This window comes from Sitophilus oryzae, unplaced genomic scaffold (assembly GCF_002938485.1).
Source record: "Sitophilus oryzae breed Bouriz unplaced genomic scaffold, Soryzae_2.0 scaffold_682_pilon_pilon, whole genome shotgun sequence".
Classification (NCBI taxonomy): Eukaryota; Metazoa; Arthropoda; class Insecta; order Coleoptera; family Curculionidae; genus Sitophilus; species Sitophilus oryzae.
In genome coordinates, this window is record NW_022147287.1 from 5,525,521 (window position 1) to 5,548,793 (window position 23,273).

Genomic DNA, 23,273 nt, shown 5'->3' on the forward strand with positions numbered 1-23,273 from the left:
TTAGCAATAATGTCGCGTAGGCGAGTGTCGTAATTGAATGAATCACCTAACACAATCGCAGGTGCACAATAGGAAAACCGTATATGAGCAACTTTAGGGTTTAGCATTTCTATTCGATTTTTGCACGTGCGATGAGTGTATAACGACCATCATTCAGTCTCTGTAGGAAAATAAATAACCCCATTTATTTTATTAACAATAACAATATAACAACAAACGACAAATAAAATTTAATACAAGTTCTATTTCACTTTTTTTGTAAGCATATTAGTTTTTGTCATATTTTTTTAACGCTTCAAACATTAGGCTTTAGACTTTTTTAGGCAATTATTAGGCTTTCTTTATGGATACAATTGACTACCTCAAGCTGTTGCTAAGATATTCTATTAATATTAATTTATTTTTTTAGGCATTGCGAATGATCGGTTAGGTTTGATCGAAAAAAAACGGCGTCCAGTTGGATAGAAAATATCGATCTATGACATTTTCCATATACATTTACATATAAAATGACAGCGATCTTCATTTCATAGCCATCGCTGACGCCGTTTTCTTTCGATCATACCGTATAATTCAAATTACTAATTTCGAGATTTTGAATTAAGCTTTAATCCCCCTTAAAACCACAAACTAACACAGTCCGTAGTAAAACGTTGTGTCTAGTTTAGAGAGTTCTCTAGACGGTCTTCCGTTTTAACTGACCGTCAAAACGTAAGGTAAAACGTTATGTGTGGACCGGGCTTTAGATTTGAATGTTTAACGGACGATATTATAATTTTAAAATATAAAAAAATTAAAATATTAAAAAAATATGTATAACCTAATTATTTTATTTATAATATAATCAAGTTGTAACAATATTCGTGGGCACTGAATTTAAATAATTTTGCATAGTTTAACGTCCTGATTCTAGCGTTAACGTTAGTTTGAAAATATTTTTATGAACAAAAGCTAATAAATTTACATAAATTAGCAACAGTTATTTGTTAGATTGATACTGTAGCAAAAGAATATTTTGACTTTGACGTAGGTAGATTAAAATTACGGTTCATCGTGAGGTTAAATTAAAAAAAAAACAATTTAATAAAAAAATATACATCTGACGTTTATCATGAACTGATAGTTTGTGACGAAATTTTTAGGTAATCAATAGCCCCCCATACACCTAAAGATTTGGTCTGCGGATTTGGCCTGCGGACTTGGTCTGCGGATAAAAACCTTATATGTTTGTGTGACGTGTGACAGACTAAAAAATCTGTGACAGGCCAAATCCGCAGATCTGCTCTGTCAGATTAGATTCAAAAAACGAACGAAGGGTAAAGTGGGCGGACTTCTAACGCTCTTTTTTTCTAAGCGGCATTTTTTATTCCGATAAACATTTATATACAGGGTGGCACACCTCATTCGCCTCGGTTGATTATACGAAAACGGAAAGATGTAGAAACAATGTGCACAATTTAAAATTATTTTGAAATGTACAGGGTGTGTCAGAACTAAGATCCATACCAAAGTTATATTTTTTCTTATGGAACACCCGGTATTTTATTTCAATTTTGGATTCTTGGAAATAAAATAAGGAATTTATTATAAAGGTTCAATATGTTTAAAAGCTTTACTTTTTGAGATATTTAATGATATTTAAATAAGCAAAATAAGCATCCAATAATAAAAAAGTTTATCAACACCTTAAATTATTATTATTTTATTTAATTAATTTATTTTTTTAGTATTATTACTATTTTTTGTCAATAATATGGGTCAATTTTAATTTCAATTCTTTATTAATTGAATGCAGCAATGCTATATTAAATTAAATTAAAGAATTCATATTATAATCGATTAATATTAAATTCTTTAATTGTCATTGAACTTAAACATAAAAAAATCTTCAAATAATATAATATGTATTGATTTATGCACTATTGTTTTGCTCAATTCTCAATTCAACCAAATGCAAAGGGATGACTGTGACGAAGGGGTTGTTAACCCCGCCATAGTTATGAATAAAATGGTCTAAAATGGTCACTAAGGGCCTCTTTTTTGTCCAGCCAATTGTATAAGGAAAAAACGTAATATCGGGATCAGTGGCGCAACATAAAAGTGATAAAAATACTTAAAAAATAATATTTTGGAAAAGAAAAATATCTTATTGACAGCGACAATTGTCGCCTGTCAAAATATTTCCTGAAAAGGTTCTCCCTTGGGTTTTCCACACCAAGTTAGTTTTAAGATGGTTTTAAGTATGTCCAGAGACACTGGTATCACAGATTAGGTATACTAGTGGTACGAAAATTGTTTTTTATGACGATGTGCAAACGAGTAAAATTTCATGTGCGCAATAATAAACTCGCGTAAAATAACAATAAACAGCGTAATAGAGAGATATCGCTAAACCGAATAGCGTGCATGGACGTTAATAAGGCCAGGTGTTATTTCCTTTACGTGAGGTGGTATTAACTCTCTTCATTTATAGTTATCGGATCGGAAAGAATTCTGTTCGCGTCGCGTCCTATTTAAACTTAACCTAACTTTGAATTTAAAACTTTGAAATTATTTTGTTTACTAGATATTTTAAAACTAAAGGGCTAAAGTGCTTATTTCCAGTGCTTTATTGTTCAACGTCTGCCAGTGGGTTTAGGACAACAAGCAATAAATTCTCTTAGAAGGGCTAAGTCGTCATCTGCTGTAAACCTAAGCCTCTTTATAGGTTCTTTAATATTGGAAGAGGTGGAATCCATATTTTGGGCCATATTTATTTAATTAAAACTAATCCCAGCTACTTAAATATCAAATTACCTAATAAAACTAAAGTAACAATTCAAAACAATTCAAACATTACCTAAAATAAAAGACCCCGCCGCGCCGGTCGGCCCCGGTTGTCAAATACCCGCACATGCCCATTTAAGCAATTTTTAAACGTTATTTAGAAATAGCGCTTGGTGTAATTGATCCGCAAATTACGTCAGGCGGTAACGTTATTAGCGGGTGTTGCGTTAAAAATTGACTCGCGCATATGGTAACCATGATAAGGTACGCGTAAATACTGCATGACGCTATTCGGTTTTCCGATATCTCTCTAATAACTGTGCCGGTCAGGCGCTGTGCGCAATTTTAGAGGCCATAAGTGGGCGTGCTATGTGCGCAAACTAGTAACCTAACTATTGCCCGATTCCGAAAATTGGAACCACGAAAAACAATAAAGAAAAAACAAAGTTTATAATCTGTATAATCTGTGCTGGGGTGCAACTTTGTTCAAGTTAGCAACCGATCGTTTAGAAACGATGTCGAAACCAGATCGGTACTATGTTCATTGCAAAACTATTGTCGCTCAAATGCTGCGAAATATGGTATCACTATCACACTCTTGCACACGTGTCTAGACTGTCGCCTCGCCACAAAGCGAGAAATCAGAATATCGCGACGAATCGATGTTGCTACTGAACATAGTGCATCAAGCTACAAATTACTTTGCTATCGCTTTGAAACATGAACAAAGTTGCACCCCTGGTATGTCACAGAGTTAATTTGTTTTTACGGTTAGATTTCCAGGACATTTTTTCAAATTCCGGCTGGACCATCCTGGACATCTTAAAAACCCGGACATGTCCGGGTAAATCCGGACGTATGGAAAACCCTGCTTGTTCCGCCACTGGTTTAGTAATTCTAAAGAAACATAAACCTCCCAGTTTCACCAGCCTACTTACCTTTTTCTATTTACTTTTTTACTATCCGAAGATTTAAAGGGTCTTTTATAAATCCATAAACCAACTCAATACCAATTCACACATATCTACGGTACGAGTACGCGTGCCTATCGGTCAAGTAGGCCACGCCTGGCATACATTTCCTCAGTCCCTTGCATGCGTCATTTTTCAACGGTTCGAGTCGCTTTCGGCGTCGCGGAAAAAACAGCGTCGCGTAGCGTCGGTCCTCGATTGTTTATCAGTTCGATTTTCCGTGGGGATGGCGTGTATGACGCGTTCAAGTTGCGTTATTATGAATTCGAAATAAATTCAACGTTTTTATTTCTTGTCTTACTTTTATGTTGTTATAAAAAAAACATTGGCAAACATTGTTGTTAAATGAAGTGAAGGACGTATTTGTAAATAACTCTGTTGATTTTTTCACCATCTTAAAGGGAGTTGGATAAAAGTATATTTGTTAAAGGTAAGAATAATATTTTTTTGTATGTATGGTCTGTCCAGCAAAAAAATTTAACAGTGACAATCGTGTCATTTTAATTCAAAGTGCACAGTTTTTCTGTTAATTTTTTTATGTGGTCTGTTGATGTTATAAGTAGCGCGGATTTGTTGTATTTTCTGATTTTATGTCATTTTTTCTATGGAAACTGTTAAAATTGTCTTACATCTATCAAAAATAGTAGATAAAATAGTACTTTAACCGCAAGGGTAGATTAAATGATACTTTAACAGCGAGGATAGATTAAAAACTTTATTTCTTCTCGCACGTTTTTTAATTGCTTCCATTTTTGAAAATTTTTGTATTCCTTTTCATAAGTTATTCGGGATTTAAATGGAAGTAGTTTGGATATGGCGTTTGTCGCCTCATCCTGAATATCTGTTGGTAATTTACTTATTTCGTTTTGAGCCATTTCTGGTTTCAATTCAATCAGCAATCGACACGAAAAAGAATTAAAAAATATTGACTCAAAACTGACAACTAAAGAGACAACTTTATTTATTTGTCAAATTACATAGAAACCAACGCCAACCCGGCACACTATTTTTAATAATAATTTCTGAATATTTTTTAAAACGTAACTCGCTATGGGAAAAAAATATTGTTTTCACGACGATAAAATTACATTATCGTATCCCGAAAATTTATATAAAAAGTACCTTTAAATAAAAAGATTAGAATAAATAGAAGAATCAATCAAAACTCTTATATGGAACGCCATGGGGACCTAGTATGGCTGACTTAAATCCCGGTTATCAGTGGCGTTCTAATCTTATCTAAAACGTGAAAAATAAATATACGATAGACTCAATAACTTGTGGTTTTGTTTTATGTTATTAGTTATTAAAATTATTGTTAAAAATTGTATTTCAAACAATGGCGGCTCGTCAGGGTAGGCAAGGTAGGCCTACCGTAAAATTTTGGCAGAATTGAAGCGGTTTATTAAATTACATTATTTACTATTAATGTTGTCAATACATAAAAATACTGTTAATACACAGAAGTGTGTTGTAATAATCAATATTTTTTGTGCTCTTGTATATTAAAATATTTGCTACCGCTATACGCTGTCTGTCGTTGCGTTAGAAAACAAAGTAATTTTGACCGTTGGAATACCGCAACCGCCTTTGTTCGGCGATTTCTACATCGCCTACTATCAGAGTCTTCTGTCTCTGTCTAACTCATCGTGCGGTAGCGACGCTACGTAAGTCGGAGTTGTATCGAATTAAGGCGGGGCTTAGGCGAAATCTCCGGTCGCCTTCGCATGAAGTCGTGGAGGCTCGGTAGGCTTAGAAGTTAAGGGGATATACCCGATATTTCATAAGGGGATATATCACACTTCGTTAAGGGGATATTTCATATGATTCATTATACATAGCATTTAAAACTTTTGTATGAAAATTCAAAAAACGTTTAAAACAAATTGGAAATGTTATTCAAAATGATACAACTGGTTGTATTCCAGAACACGCCACAGAGATAAAAGAGTGCGTTATTTTATTCGGTACAAGAAGACGATACAGCAGATATTACAGAAAAGTCTCAGAGTGCTAATTCAATTCGATATGTTAATAAATGTTTGGTTTGGTTAGGTTAGGTTTATAATAGATATGATAATTTCGATTATAAAATAATTTAAGGAGAATAATCCTGGAAATATATCTATTTCCAGAGGCTTTCAAATTGTTTGTTTTGATTGTTACTACACCATTTACAAGTGTTTGGGTTGAGAGACATTTGTCATTTTTGAAATGCATTAAAATTTATAGTAGAGATTCCATGAAAAATAAACGTTTAATGCCACTTGCCTTACTTTCAATCTAAAAAGATCTTTTCACAGCTCTTCAACAATCTGATGATTTTACTGATATAATATTAATTAACTTTTCTTTATCAAGTTTATTTTTTTCTTTCTTTTTCTCAATACTACCAATTTTTTAAATTTGCGCAAATAACTAAAAATAAAATAAAATTCTATGATCTACTCCATAGTAATAGATAAAAAACATAGACTTGTATAAATCTATGTTTTTAGTCTAAAGTTAAGAGTAATATATGTCAATCATTATGTCATTACGTTGAATGCTGTCATTTTTGCTTTAGTTTTGTCCTAAATAGCCTACCCAGTCACACGGGTCACGAGTCGCCACTGATTTCTAATAAAAACAGATATAATATATATAAATGTAATTTTTTTAATATCAAAAATAGCAGATACGTTACTGAAACACCAAAACAGTGTTTTGGACAGTAATGTCCGAGATTTCAATGTTGAGGCTCGAATCTGGGACACCCTGTACTACCATGCATCATACACAATTTTAATTAATTAATTGTTTTCATTAACGTTGCCTATTAAAGAGGTTAAGTGAAACCGTCAATTTTGCGTTGTTTTTAGATGAGGTTCTTGCATAATTGAAGACCAGTTTGAAACGGAAAATCCACGCTTATTTTCTATTTTTGCTTGATAAAACACAAGAATCACGCAATTGTATTGATTACTTAGTTTGTTAGATCTATAGATAGGTATAGTCGATAGGTATATTTTAATATTTTTTATAAATTTATACAGGGTGTTTCATAAAATATGACCATTGAGTAATCACGATTCTGCTTAAATTGCTTGACGTTTAAAGCTGATTTTTGGCAAACGGATTGACTGTGGGGTGTAGAGGTTCAATAAAGAGGGGTTTCTCGAATCTCAAATTCCAAGAGGGTGAAAACGCCCCTCAAATATTACAATATTTGTTATTTAAAAAACGGTTAGTCTTTCGGGAAAACGCTTCGACAAGCATAATTTATTTGTTTTTTTTTACATATTTTGAATTTTTTTAAAAAATCATACAGTGTGTTCCAAAAAGTTGGGTAATTTCTTAACCACGATTCTGCTTAAACTGCTTGACGTAAAAAGCTTATTTTTGGCAAACGGATTTTTCGAAAGTCAAATTCTAACGAGATAAAACTACCTCCCAAATATTACCAAGTTATATAATAATATCGCGATATTGTTTTTTCTCATGCTAACATAAATGTGAGAAAATTTTATCCCGTTTGTATGTCAATGGAAATTCTTGCTTTGCTTTATCATCACCATTACAAATGATTAATTCGACGCGAACGAAGTCGCTGGTACACGCTAGTAGGATATAAAGACGAAAAACTTTTTTTTTTGGGGATATTTTCTTGTAGATTGTAGATCGGCGATCTTATATATTTATTGTGTCCTCTTTTTTTGTTATAACTCATCATGCAGTCTCAGGACTTTGAGAAAAGCCAGTAGCTGAGACGGTTTTGCAGAGGTTAGTTCTCCATCTCCGATATCAGTCGTATCTAGTGATATAAAATTACCGATAATTTATAAATCGGTAATGCATAGATAGATATATTATAAGTTTTTATTTATTCCAAAACATACTGCTCCTTAGGAGCGTGGGAACAATGTCAAAAAAACAATAGAATTACTTAAAACTACATGAAAATTCTTAAATTACCAATAATTTGAAAAATACTTATTACAATAATTACTTATATTACATACAACATTACTTATGTAACTTATACCGGGTGCGTCTCAAAAGTGGCTCACCCCTATAACTTTTTTATTTTTCCAGATAAAAAAAAACGAGATTTGGTATGTTAGTATATGACATAAATTAAGATTGATTGACCTTAGCGTAACTAGCAATTAATCCTGGGGGGCTGGTGATGAGCCCAGGGGGGGCCTAGGTCTTTTGTTTTTTAAAAAATGAAGAATAATTTACATGAATTTCTCTATCAGTAAATTTCTAGACTTGGTTATCAAACCGTGTTCCCGTAGATTACTTACATACCTACAAATTTTCTGAAAGAATAAAAATTAACACATTTTTTGAACACAACAAAATAATGTTAACTAAACAAAACTAAAAAACGTTATTTTTACTGCATCACAAGCAAATAAAAATTAATACGTAGCCAAGAGTCATAATTCAGGACTTCTCTGGGGGGTGCCCAGCAGCACCTGGGGTGGGGGGGGGGGCGGCACTCCTGTAGTTACGCCAATGCTTGCAACAAACATCTAATTTTCTTCTTTTCTAGTTATTGGACCAGAGCAAGTCATTTCCACCTGGACAAGATGAAAAATGATGACGTCGTCGGGTCCAGCGGTTTGCGTTGTACTACTTTACCTTGGTGTGTCCAGCGTTTTGGCCACGCCATCTGTCGGCAAAGAACTGAAGTACGAAGAGTACAATGTCGAACACGAGATATCCACCACGGAAGCTAGGAACAACGCTCTTAGTACCGATTTGAATGCCAGTAAGTAGATTGTTCAGGCACACTATAAGTGTGCAAGTAAAGAACTAAATAAGTGTGCAAGTAAAGAACTTATTGGTCATCTTAAGGCTCTCTTTGATGTCGTATGGGAAAGTGGAGAGTTTGTCTATGCTCAGGACTTTCACAACGCGAATATAGTGAATATACCGTATGATCGAAAAAAAATGGCGTCTAGTTGGCTGGGAAACGACGATCAATGACATTTCCCATATAAATTTACATGTAAAATGACATCAGCGATCTTCACTTCATAGCCATCGCTGACGCCGTTTTTTCTCGATCATACGGTATTTAAGAACAAAGGTAGTGTATCAGACTGCGGAAATTACCGGGGAATTTCACTATTGGCTATCGGCGGAAAAATTCTTGCAAAAATTATGTCAAACCGCCTGCACCCATATATAGAAAAAATCCTTCCAGAATCGCAAACGGATTTTCGTACCAACCGCGGCACCGTCGATTCCATATTTTCCATCCAGCCAACTACAGGAAAAAGTAAAAGAGCAGCAGTCTAAACTTTATGTTGCATTCATCGATCTAACAAAAGCCTTCGACTCTGTGAACAGAGATGCGCTTTGGGCAATTATGGAAAAGTTCGGAGTACCCAACAAATTTCTTACAGTGTGTAAAAGCCTCTATAACAACAACAAGTCAAGAGTGTCACATCATGGATCATTGAGCGACCCATTCCTAACAAATACATACAGGAGTTAGGCAGGGATGTGTCTTAGCGCCTCTCCTATTCAACATATTCATGGCAGCGCTCTCCATTATAGTGGACAGTGGACAGCAAACTGCAGGAGAGAGGACTGGGTATTAGATACAGATACGACGCGACGGCGCGGCCTGATACAAGTGTGTATCAGGATGATTTTTTTTTAAATGGAACACCCTGTTCCTTTGTTCCTTCGAAAAAACGAACTAAAAGTCAACATTCTTCGACCAAACCACCATCGATTATTAATTGATAATTGGATATAATTGGTTATTGATAATAAACCAGTTGTTCGTAAGTACTTAAAAAAATAATAATAAAAATAAAAATATCTTATTGTAATGACACACCCTGTATCAATATTTATCAAAATTAGAATTTAAGTGTCTTAGGTAAGGAGGATTAAATATAATTTATCAGATTTGAAATAAATACTGTCCTAAGGGTAGTTTACTCTTGACTCGAAAAATATCAAACCCCATTAAAACGTACGTCTATGAGGTATCGCATTTCTTACCCTGGGCAAAATGAACGTCTTATAGCCATACAGACTCCTGCCAAAAATGAAAAAGATCGCTCAACAAACAACCAAAATATTGGCTTGAATCCATCTTAAGTGGGACACCCTGTATATACTGTTAATTATTAGAGATGTAAATCATGAAAAGCCTTTTTATTATTGACAAATTTCTGTTTGCTATACCAATTTGAATTCGTTTCCCATAATATTTAGTCAGATATACATATAATATGTTTGTTATTTGTTAAGGTTTGCTTGTTTAGCTGAAGCAATGGACGTGGAAGTTTGCATTAATAATATAAATAACTTTCCTTATCGATTCGCTCATGAAAGGCTTATGCCGTTATGCTAAATATTTAATCTCTGAAAAAAAGAAACCTGTATACGGATATTGATAGGAACATAATACATAATATACAGGGTTATGTATTATGTATTGATAATTGTATGCAGTCAAAGATAGGAAGTGCTGAAAGTTCTGATTAACTCTTAATACTATACAGGGTGTCCCAGAAATAAGTGCAAGTATATTAAATGCTAATATATATACAACCATGCTTCTTATTAAATTGTCAATGTTGTCTTGGGGTATGTTTTCCCATTCTGCTAATGCTGCACCAATAAGCTGTGCAAAATTTCCTGGATTGTTTCGACGAGCTCTAACCCTTCTTTTGAGCTAGTCCCACAAGTGTTCGATAGAGTTTAGATCTGGTGAACATGCAGGCCAGTCCAAAATTATGACACCTTCCGTTTCAAGACATTCTCTAGTCACTCTGCTGGTATGGGGAGGTGCACTATCGTACAAGAAGTTAAAATTATCCCCAATTGCAGCTCTCCAAATACTAACGATTGGTTCTAGCACCAAATCAACATATCTCCGACCCGTTAAAGTTTGTTGAAGTGGTAAAAATGGATATGGTAATATAGTGGGACGCCAGAAGCATGCCCATAAGGTTTTTTTTCTGAAAAAAAATGTTAAAAATTTTATATTTTTCTTGGTATTTTCCGGAAAATATTGAAAAACTTTTGAGTGCCGCTTGGCCAGATTCCGGAAATATTTTTTTAGTTTTTCGAGAGAATGCAATGTTGCCACCTCCCCGTTATCCACAACTGTATGTTTATAAGTTATAAGATCACAAAAATTTACAAAAAAATACTGAAATTAATTTTATTTACCGTGGATTTTTTAATCTGAAACAATTAGAAATGTAGGGTAAGCCTGTAAAATACTTTTATTATTCAAACAGAAATATCAATTATTTTGGTGTTTATTCACAAAAACAAGAGTGTGAGATAGAAAAACAGAGGAGTTTTGGTTAGGTTGTAGACACCCTGTATACTCTAAGAGACTCGCTGAGAAAGTTACAGCAGACAGAATACAAAATACTGACCGACAAGTCGTTGTAATGTGTTAACTTGGTTTGTCCGTTTTATCGACGCAAAAAACGTACGGTAAGCCGTCGCGTGTGGACCACGCTTAAGCTAAAACGTTACGTGTAGACGAGGCTTAAAACCAATATTTACGGAGATTAGATATTGGCAAAACTGACGTGAAAACCCAGACATATACATGTTTAAACTGTTGATAAGATAAATTGGTTGTATTTATTCCTGTAAAATACCTCGCATTTATTTTTTTACTTTTTCAACCGATGGCAATAATTAAACTAGGCAATTTAAATAAATAATGGCCATTGTAAATGACAATTTTCTATTTTAGTTGCCATTGAGTGGATGTAATTGAGCCACATTTACCCGACTGTGAAATTGAACGATAAACAACATAAAAATTATTTAAAAAAATATGTTTTTATAAAATTTTTATAACCTGTCTCTACAGGATAACTGCAATCATAATTCATCGGCTTATTCAACGATTTTCAATTATGGTGTAGCCTCCCTCACATATACAGGGTGTTTCAAAAAACATGTGCCATCTCTCGTGGGAAGATTCCTCATGTAAAAAATAAGATTTATTTTTCATATCAACATATTATGGTCCAATAATTCTGCTTTGTTTCGTAGCTACAGTGTGTTAGAGTCTTAATATTTATTCGATTTATTTATAATTTTCTTCCAATTATTTTTAAAATTTCGAATGAAATTTTGATGGTAAAAAGTTACTATAGATGCGACATATTTTAAAGCTAAAAGAATGTCGACATATTCACCAGGGACGTGCATATGTGTTATCACTGAAATATTTTTCTAAAAAAAGCATGTACGCTACTGACTCTTTTGTCGATTTCGGCCTCCTTGTTGAGATAAACGCAATTTTATTAATTTGCCTTGATTCAAGTCTAATAAAATAGCAAAATAAAAACACTAAATCACCACAATACACCAAAACACTTTTACCAACCCTCCACCCTCCAACCCTCAACTGTAATCAAGTCTAATAGCAACCTTTAAAAAATTGTAATATCATTAACTTGCGAAAGCTTTAAATAATTACCCATCGATTCCTCATCAAAAAATATTCCAAAAAAATGATCCAGTAAAATTGTATCGCCGTATAGAGAGTGAAAATAAAAAAATTACGGGCAAGCTGATTTTTTCACAGTTTGTCAGCGACTGTCTTCTGAGTGTAAAATTAACAAAATCGGAAATTTTTCCCTTGCGGTTTTTGAGCAATAGAGGTGGTTTTTTAAAACTGTACTAGAACAAAATAATTAGACGCAAATTGTACATGAGAACATTCTCTATAAGTTTGCCTAATGATTTTTTTTTATGTTTATTATTTCCGGACTTAGCGGCCGTTTCATGAGCCCTTTGGGGTGGTTTTCAAAAAGTTTGTACCAAAGTTTTTGTTTGTAAAATTTCCGATTTTGTTAATTTTACACTCAGAAGACAATCGCTGGCAAACTCTGAAAAAATCAGCTTGTCCGTAATTTTTTTATTTTCAAATGACAATTTTATTGGACTAAAAAGTCAGTGGCGCACATGTTTTTTTTAATAATTTCCCAGTGATAACCCATATGCACGTTCCTGATAAATTTATCGACACTTTTTTAGCATAAAAATATGTAGCAATTATAGGAACTTTTACCCTCAAAATTTCATTCAAATCACTAAAAGTACTTTTGAATTTGAATTGAGTTTTTGCGGATTTATTTTTTTTTTAGTTTATTTGAGAATTGCTTTTATGCAATGTGAACAAATTTGAAAAGTATCTTGTGTAACCCTTACTGCTACCAACTACCACAGAATTCTTTTGATTTTGACTGTATTAATGTAAATAAATGCATATCAATATTATTTGAATCTATGCTACTTTTATTCTTCTTCAAATCCACCTATATTTTTATTACACCATTTATCATATTTCAAGGTTAAAATGGTGCTTTTCTTTATTATTTTCTATATTAAGAGCGAATTCAATCAGTTTCAGTTCATTGATTCGATGGAAAATAAAATTTTTAACCGCAGAGTGTATCACAGCAAAAACTTCCTTAGTTTTTTTTCTAGTGATTCTTTTGTTGTTGACTGCTAGCGTTATTGGTAATTGTTGTTATATTTTACACGTCAACAACTTTGATAGATATTTTCTTTGGCAATATACATAGGCAGGCAATTTAAAATTTGTACTTGAATGGTTTTTTCAGATCCAATGTTTACTATAAAACTGCACATGCATAATTAAGTAGTTGTTTGCGGAGCTTATGAGAAAATAAAAATAAATAAGATGTTTTGTTGTTAAATGAAGTTTTTTTTTAATTGTGTCTGAGCATATTTAGTTGCTTTATTAATCATTTGTTCGAAATATTTTAAATATTTTTTTTAACTTAACAAATTTTAATTTGGTCTAACATACAATGATTATTTTAGTTATATATAAGGCTATACAGGGTAAATTACAATTTAGGTAGCTGTTATTAAAATTTAAAAGTTATTCTTAATTTTCACAAAATGTGAAATATGTCAAAATACTTATATTTTAGGTATATGCTCCTTTAATGAAACTAACTTTTAGTTTTTTTTAGAATCCGAAAACCGATTAATATATTATAGGGATTACAATATAGCCATTACAAAAAAACAACTTTGATGTGTAACTTTTTTGGGGGACACCTTGTAGAACCCTATATATTTTTATAAAATGTTTTCAGTTAACCTATATAGACTTCCAAAATTTCATTTAGTTATAAACTACTGTTTTCCTTGGAGCATCCGATGCGTATGAGAGGCGCCACCCTGTATATTCCTGGGATTATATTCCACTCAGGTTATAATTATTATTTATATCGACGGTAAATCTGCATTTTACACCAACAACAATGTGTCTTTATCTAAATATTAAATATAAATATAAACTAAATACCAAAACTTCAAATTTTTACGTTGAAATTTTAATGAATAATGTTACTGAAATACGCAAAATCCCGTCCAAATATTTGGGATAACACTTGACCAAGCTAATACAAACAGGAATGGGTTTATTTACCTTTAAAAACCACTTTAGATCAATTTGTAAAACGAAAATAAACATTTTACATCGCACTTATTCGATTAGCAGAAATTTGAATCACTTCATCGGTAATTTCTACATGTTAATTTATGAAATGAATGTAGGAATGATCGAAAAAAAACACGGCGTCAGCGATACCTATGAAATGAAGATGGCTGTTATTTTATATGTAAAAATATATAAGGGAATATTATTGATGTTCATTTCCAAGCCAACTGGACGCCGTTTTTTTTTCGATCATACGGTACTTTATTTAATTTGAAATGTGCGGTGAACAGGCAGTTAGTTCTAAAAAGTTTTCGAAAAATATTCAGGGAAATTTAAAAGAAAATGCACGATTTTCAACATCTTTTTTTGTGAAAAAACATCATAGACGTGTTCCTGGGGTCGAAATTAACCACCCCTGAAAATATTTGCACTTATTTAAGACTCACCCTGTATAAGAGGAACCAAAAAAAAATTATCCAATTTCAGATACCGAATATTCTAGGGTTCTAATAACTTATTTTTTTATTCCAGTAATTGTACCAGCCGGTTGTCAGGAATGTACCAAAGAAGAAATACAATATTGTGGTTCAAATTTAATTAGTGATCATTGTTGCTGTGACAAACGATTTCATGGTAAGTTTGTGTAATTTTTTGAGAAGTTCAAGTAAAACGGACCATTTTTTTACACACAAGGTTTTGCTTGATACGTCTTGACTGAACATGTAAGACTGACCGGTAAAATATTATGTGTAGACGTAGCTTTACAGGCAAACATTTTATTCTTTTATAGGATAGCTGTAATTATTGGTGATAAATATAATGAATGTGAAAGTAAAAATAATGCCAACGTATTTTTTAACAAAAATACATAATTCATTAAGGTAAAAAGGCAAATTCCAATTAGATCAATCAATTTCTGTCATACCATATCAAAAGTCGTTTCAAGGTCTAGCAATGCCTTTTTCCTCGAACATACGGTATTTGTTTTTGCCCATCGATCGATGATTCTATTAGTTCTGTTTGATATGCGATATGTACGACGTTCGCCTAGCCATTTCCTCGAAGTAACTGCTAGCTACCACCGGCACTGATTGAATTAATTTTATGCGAAACACGTCAATGTTAAAAAAAAAGGTTTATCGCATTCTTTGTGCGACAGTTTGCGTAATTTTACTCGTTGTAATCGTTCCGAACTATTATATGGTTCATTTCCTTTCGGCAGATTATTTATTAATAATTTTGAACCTTTTTTTTCTCACATTGGTCATCGAAGTTAAGGAAATACCGGACACAAGTGACCTCTTAAATTCGAACAAAATCCGGACGTCACAAAAAAGAAACTATACATTTATTTATGAACTTTTATAGGGCGCAAATAATAGCCTCGGAATCAACAAAATACTTACTTATAAATAAAAAAAAAAATTCACTTTCCAGGAGTGCACCAAAAGCGAAAAATTTGAGCGCCAAAGTATAGAAATGGGTACTTTCGAACATGCGTCGGTTAAGTAAGGCTGTAGCCAGGCCCGTTCCTGGGGTATCTGGCGCCTACGTGCAGCATTCTTTGGTGCGCCCCTTTTTATTTAATCAATTATATATTTTAATCTTAATCTCAAAAATTTAAAGAATTTATATTCTGCGACAAACGAGCAATATGTAATTGGAAATGTAAAAAAAACTATTCTAATTAAAGTATAAAACATTTATTAAATAACGAAAACAAACAAAACCACAAAAATATTTAGTAACAAAAATAGTACCCAAAAGAAAAAAACTGACCCATTTTATATGAAATACATAAAAACAATAAACTAAAAATCGGAAATAATATACATGTACTGATTTCTTTCGAAAATCGACAACTATGAAACTATGAACCATTCCCGGACACAAACGGTACATTGTGAGACAGGAAATTGTAGAGAGAAACAAGCCCTATAACATAGGATACAACATTTTAATGAACAGTGCTTTCCATAATCAATAAAATCAATAAAATGAAAAATATACGAAATAATATACATGCACTGATTTATTTCGAATATCGACAACTATGAAACTATGAACCCTTCCCGGACACAAACGGTACATTGTGAGACAGGAAATTGTAGAGCGAAACAAGCCCTATAACATAGGATACAACATTTTAATGAACAGTGCTTTCCATAAAATCAATAAAATGAAAAATATACGAAATAATATACATGTACTGATTTCTTTCGAAAGTCGACAACTATAAAACTATGATCCCGTCCCCGACACAAATGGTACATTGTGAGACAGGAAATTGTAGAGCGAAACAAGCCCTATAACATAGGATAGAACATTTTAATGAACAGTGCTTTCCATAAAATCAATAAAATGAAAAATATACGAAATAATATACATGCACTGATTTCTTTCGAAAATCGACAACTATGAAACTATGATCCCTTCCCCGACACAAACGGTACATTGTGAGACAGGAAATTGTAGAGAGAAACAAGCCCTATAACATAGGATACAACATTTTAATGAACAGTGCTTTCCATAAAATGAATAAAATGAAAAATAAATAGATGAGATTTTGATGAGATCAATATGTTGCCGGCAGATTGCCCTAGACTTGTTTATTCGGTGGGGCCAACCCAAAAAAGACGCTAAGCAAACTTTATCCTATGATGTATGTTTAAGTATTTGTTTATTAACAAGAAAGCGTATCGGTTTTTTGTTACAAAGTACTGATTGACACTTTTTGCGATTTTACGCCCCCAAAATGTTGCGCCTACGTGCGTGCACGCTCGCCAGGAACGGCCCGGGCTGTAGCATCGTAGAAACTAAAATATTCAACAAAGTAACTGAGAAATTAATTCAAATACTCTGTAAACTGGTGTAAAATATTTTACTAAGTTAAATTGTTTTTGCGGTCAGGTTTGCACCGCGGCTTTATAGATCTATTGTGCCCCCCTTTCTTGAGTTATCTTTCTTGAGTTTCCAAACCAAACCAAACTCATCATACCAGTCTCGGGGATTTGACAAAAGTCAGTATCTGAGACGGTTTTACAGAGGTTAGTCTCTTACCTAGATCTCCATTGCTGCTGTTTGGACGGGTGACCGTCTGAAAATTCATGTCTTGTGCGAAGGAAAAAAAATAAATCTTATTGAGAATAAGAGTCAACTAAATGCCAGCTGATGCCAGAGGTTCTCAAAATGTAAACATTGTTTTTGTAAAATTTTGAAACTTAAACAACTTAAAAGCCAACCCCTTATAAAAATAGAAGATATATTAGTAATAATTACTTTTGATTCAGCAGATTCAAATTCTCTTTCAAACTATATTAGGCTCCGTATACCTATCTAGCTCAGATTTTGAATAAAGAGCAATTTTTCAATAAAATGGCAATCAAGGGGGGTAGTGTTATCATGGCAAGTTTCTAGTGACAGTTTGTAGCTACTTTAAAAATCGAAGTTAGTTTATGGACATATTTAAATTTATACCAGTTTACTTTTATTTCATTTACCTACAATAATTTAACAAATAATATTTATTAAATATGTATTTAATATTCTATCAAGAAAAACGAAGAAGTAGTTATTTGATTTATTTTACAATGACTTGTAGATATATGGATTTTCTATAAAATAGCCAATTATGGCAAATTCATTTTCTTCACTTCGAAGGACAGGTTTCTGGGTAATAGGTTTTTTATAAACAATACTACCAGCTCTAAGAAATAGGACAAGTAGTTTTTCAAAGGAACGCTTATCAGGAAGATCTCTTTTTGGATATCTTTGAGCATAAGCCCTTGAGGTCCAGAAGCAATTTTCTTCACAAAACAAATCCATTCCATTCGTTCCGTCAGCAGATACTGCTTTATCTTTCTTGATAAAATAATGAATATTTACTTATTAAACTATTGTGGGTAAATTTAAGTAAATTGTTATACATCTAAATAATAATGTCCATAAACTAATGTAGATTTTGAAAATAGTTACTAACTGTCACTAGAAAATTGCCATGGCGCACCATCCATCTTGATTGTCATTTTAATTAAAAATCGCTTTTTATTCAAAATCTGAGCTAGGTATAGGAAACACTAATATAGTTTATAAGAGCATTTAAATCTACATCGATTTATTAAAAATATATAAAAAAATACAGTAGGTTGCATTTGAAATAACGAAGTTTTTATATAAAATAAATCCTTAAAATAGATCAGAAATTTTTGGCATCCCTGTATAAAATTAAGGAAGCAATAACATTTTTCAGTAAAGTTTATTTCTCTACATTTAAACTTAGCACAAAAATTAATTCTGAAAAGTAATGTACAGGGTGTTAATCGTCTATTCTATTGTAGCATGCATATTTAAATATCAAAATCCAAAGATTTTAAACATATTTAACCTATAATATAATAAATGCCTTTTTTGGGTACAAGAACCCAAAAATGAAATAAAATACCGGCTGTTCCATAAGAAAAAATACAACTTTGGTATGGATCTTAGTTCTGAAACACCCTGTATATCCTAAAATAATTTTAAATTGTGCTTATCGCTTCCTCACATATACGCATAAAATATTTTATTTCTATATCTTCCCGTTATTGAAGACCAAAATCAGCGTGTTTAATTCAGTATTCGTACCAATATTAACATTCGGTAGTGAGAGTTGGGTTCTCACCAAGAGACAAGAAAGCTTAATACAAGCAGTAGAAATGAAATACCTACGAAAAGTGCTAGGGGTTACGAGGATGAATAAACTACGTAATTCCCATATTAGAGAGCAGCTGAAAGTCCAGCCAGTACTAACAACTATCGAAAACTGCCAGTTGAGGTGGTACGGACATTTGAAAAGACTCAACAAAGAGAGACCAGTAAGAAGAGTATGGGAGGCAAAAAGGCAAGAAAAAAGGAAAAAGGGTAGACCTGCAACTACTTGGGATCAAAATGTTGCAAAATTACTTAAAACTAGAGGGATCGGCTGCGCCGAAGCAGCAAGCATGGCCCTGGACAAGAAGAAGTGGCAAAATTTTATTTATGAAAAGTAGCTACTAGAAGCCTACACCTTCGGGTAGAACCCTTCGATTATATATATATATATATATATATATATATATATATATATATATATATATATATATATATATATATATATATATATATATATATATATATATATATATATATATATATATATATATATATATATATATATATATATATATATATATATATATATATATATATATATAAATAAATAATATTTTCTGGCCTTTAGCTGTGTATTTTTTCTAATTTCGAAAAATCGAAAGTAGAGAAAAAATTAAAAAAAAAATAAAAAGTAAAAAGAAAATTGTTTTGCTTGTCGTAAAGGGGGGAACCAAGCTCCACTCCCACAAGCGGTTTCTGGGCCTACCCTTCATCAGGTGGGCTGTTCTTTTTACTTTTTATTTTTTCTCTACTTTCGATTTTTCGAAATTAGAAAAAATACACAGCTAAAGGCAAGAAAATATTATTTATTAATATACACTAAAGCTGTAAGAATTTTGTTCATTTATATATATATATATATATATATATATATATATATATATATATATATATATATATATATATATATATATATATATATGTATATATATCTTCCCGTTATCGTATAATCGACCGAGGCGAATGAGGTGCGCCACCCTGTATACTGGACCTAACTACCCGAAGTAGAAAGTGTCTTTTTATATAAGTTTTTTTAGCGTAACTCGTGACAATGTCTAAATTGCTTAATTATAGTGACTAATTCCGTTAGATTAGATCAAATGTTTTAATTGTCGCACATATACAAGCGCATAAACACCGAGAACATGACAATACGCTTAGGCGGCTTAATTGCGAATAGACGTCGTGAAAAATTATAAAAATTACGCGACGAGGGGGGGGGGACCAATCAAGAAAGTCAGATAATTGAGGTTAATAAGGTATGTTTTTAGGAGCCTTTTTTAGAGAAAAACGGGTATGACTGTATTGACTGTACAGGGTGCTACAAATTCGAGGTACGAACATTGGTATCTCGAAAAATCTTTCAGTTGGCTCGATTTTCCTTATTCAATGTTAATTAGCAGTGATCAATATTGATGCGATGAATATAATCAGATTAAATAATTTAAAAAACCAGAGTCGGACTTGAAATTATTCAAAATAATAATTAAATAGTTTTGTTGTTGTTGAGGTACCCAAAACAAAAAATATCAAGTGGGACATACCATTGTACTCAGGAGCCCGAGTTCTTTCAAAATCTGAAATAAAAAATGCAGGTCCGTATTTAAAAAAATTAAGTTGGCCTCTGTATCTCACAAATTATCAGCTAATTTGAAGATCTAAAAATACTGTTAGATAGCCCTAATAAAGTGGCTATGAGAATGTGCAATTAGTTTTTTGATTTTCTAAAAAGTAACGACAGGAAAAAATAAAATTGATTTTCAAAAAAATCAGTTTTTTTCAAGAAACTCAGCAATCCTTGAAATTTCTAAAACTTTTTTGATGGCATCTTTGTGAACATCCCAAAGCGGCAACTTTGCCCCAATTTAACCATGTTCGTATCTATTCCATTACGGTTACCGAGATACCAATGCTCGTACCTCGAATTTGTAGCACCCTGTATATAATACGACAATTTGAATTATGTCTATATTATATTTATTTTTTAATAATTTTATAGGTATTGTATTAATTTGTATGTAAAACTATTTGTCACCTTATAAGGATTTTTTTTTATTTTATAAAATTTATTTAAAAACAACGAACTGTGACAACCATGTGAGGCTTCAAGTATTCACTATAATTATTTTTTTAAGTATTTTTTAGTTGAATGCCCTACATATTGTACGGAGTTTAAACGCAACTGGTTGTAACTATAACTTGAAATATTTAAATTTGTATTTAAATGAAAGTCTAAATAACTTTTAATAAACCATTTGCTTAATAACCATGTATGTTTAGTACAAAACTATCTTAGAGTAACGCTTTATTCTTTATCACAAGTGGATAAATTGTATTTTATACTCGTTTTTTTTTGTTTGTTTTAGAATATTTGCCATATATCCCCCACACGTGCTACATTGGCACCCAACTTTGCACCCCAGTAGCCACAGATTGTAACGAATACACCAGACTAAGGATATGTTGCTGTGATAAATACTTATTACAAAAATGTAAGTATTTCCTACAAGATCAAGACATTTTTCTCTACTAGGACTCTAATAAACATTAACTCTATTAGCCACACTAAGTTCACTTAATTGTCAGATTTTTATGTAATGTAATATCTGTATAACCCTCGTTTATTGTTTTCCCATTTTTTAATTATTGTTTCTATTACAGGGAGGCACAAATATGGAGCTAGTACAGCTCCCTCTACAAGCACCAAAAATATTTTAGTTATATTACCAATATTATTAAGTGTTGTACATATTTTTGTATATTTACTATAAAAAATACATCACCTATGGCTTTAAAGCATTTGCCGTGCTATAAATTGTATAAATTTAACTTTAAAATACCGAGTGTTCATTAAAATTTTACTCTAAATTCGTTTCAAAATGTTTCTTTCACAAATTTCATTTAAATTTTAATAATTACTGAACTAAAAATCATTTAAAAAAATAATTATAATATCATTTTCACTCATGTTTCTTAAATTGCATATATAACAAAGATCTTTATTAAAAAAATGATAAGATTTTTATGAACACTATTCTATATTATGGCTTTAATATGCTATATAAAACAGCGTGTTTTATTTTTATTTCTCGACTTAATAGATCTAACAGAACATTCTTCTTATGTGATAATTTTGGCATTACGATTATACCCTACATATAAAAATAAAAGTTAGTATATAAAATAATTCTGTATATTTCAATAAGCAGATGCAAATATATTTTTTCTAAAGTAAATACAATAGTTACTTCACTGTAGATGTACAACTATCATTTTTCAGTTTTGTTGTAATACATGTATAATCAAAAAGTATTATTATTACTTAATTTTATATTTATATGCACACAGACTACATAAATAAATTTTGATACATACATTTTTTTTTGAATGATCAAACAAAACTATGTAATTATATTTAAAATTGCAACAGATATATAGAGTATGATCGAAAAAAATACGTCAAGGTTGCTTGGAACTGAAGATCGATGATATTCATCAAATAATTTTGCATTTAAAATGACAACCATCTTCATTTCCAAGCTAACTCTGACGGCGTTTTTTTTTCGATCGACTGGAATATGTATACTTTTTACGTAATTATTTAATTTAAACTTGCTAGTAATTTATTGTTTGACTATTAATTATTGTAAAGTTGATTTTATGTTAAAATAAATTTTGGAAAAACTGATTTAATATTTTTTTGTCCTTTAATAGATGCACAAATTTATATAATTTAAACATCGCACATAATTTTTGTCTTAGTTTAATAAAAAAATAGCGTCATAACGTCCAAGCAGAGATTTTTTTGTCACATCATTATTCGTTTATAGATATCTAGTTTTAATTCTGTAATAATTAAAATATTATGTTTTTAACGTGTATATTTTTATTAACGTTGAGTATTTTACTCTACATCAGTTATTTTTTGCTAAATTAACTAAAGGTATATCATAGCCACCTAGATTTTATCAAATAATAAAGATCTACTGTAAAATGACGCAAAATCATAAAAATGAAAATATCTAGGAAAATTTTTGTCTGAGATGTACCTATTTTAAAGATATATGAATTCTCCATATCTAATATACTGGGCGTTCCATTTAAATAAAGGAGTAGTTTGCTTTTAAAAGGGACCAATGTTCAATATTAATTTTGTCTCACCCTGTATAACTTTTCGGGTCAAATTTTAGTTTGGTTTAACATACAATGGTTATTATAATTAAATATCAGGCTATATAGGGTAAATTACAATTAAGATTGAAATTTAAAATTTATTCTTTATTTTCATAAAATGTGAAATACACACACCGGAAAAGTCTAGGGATATTACAATTTTATCCAGCCATCGTCAGTAATTTTATTATTTGCATTTCTGATAT

At 31.7% G+C, this 23,273-nt stretch overlaps 1 protein-coding gene across 1 annotated transcript; it reads left to right on the forward strand.

The window, feature by feature from the left end:
• The first annotated feature begins 3,704 nt into the window (after positions 1–3,704).
• Positions 3,705–22,580, forward strand: LOC115887995. Its single transcript, XM_030907574.1, has 5 exons — positions 3,705–4,167; positions 8,278–8,496; positions 14,737–14,838; positions 21,261–21,386; positions 21,556–22,580. Exons 2-5 carry the CDS (start codon positions 8,322–8,324, stop codon positions 21,663–21,665), a joined length of 513 nt encoding a protein of 170 aa, XP_030763434.1. The 5' UTR covers positions 3,705–4,167; positions 8,278–8,321; the 3' UTR covers positions 21,666–22,580.
• Positions 22,581–23,273: the final 693 nt, after the last annotated feature.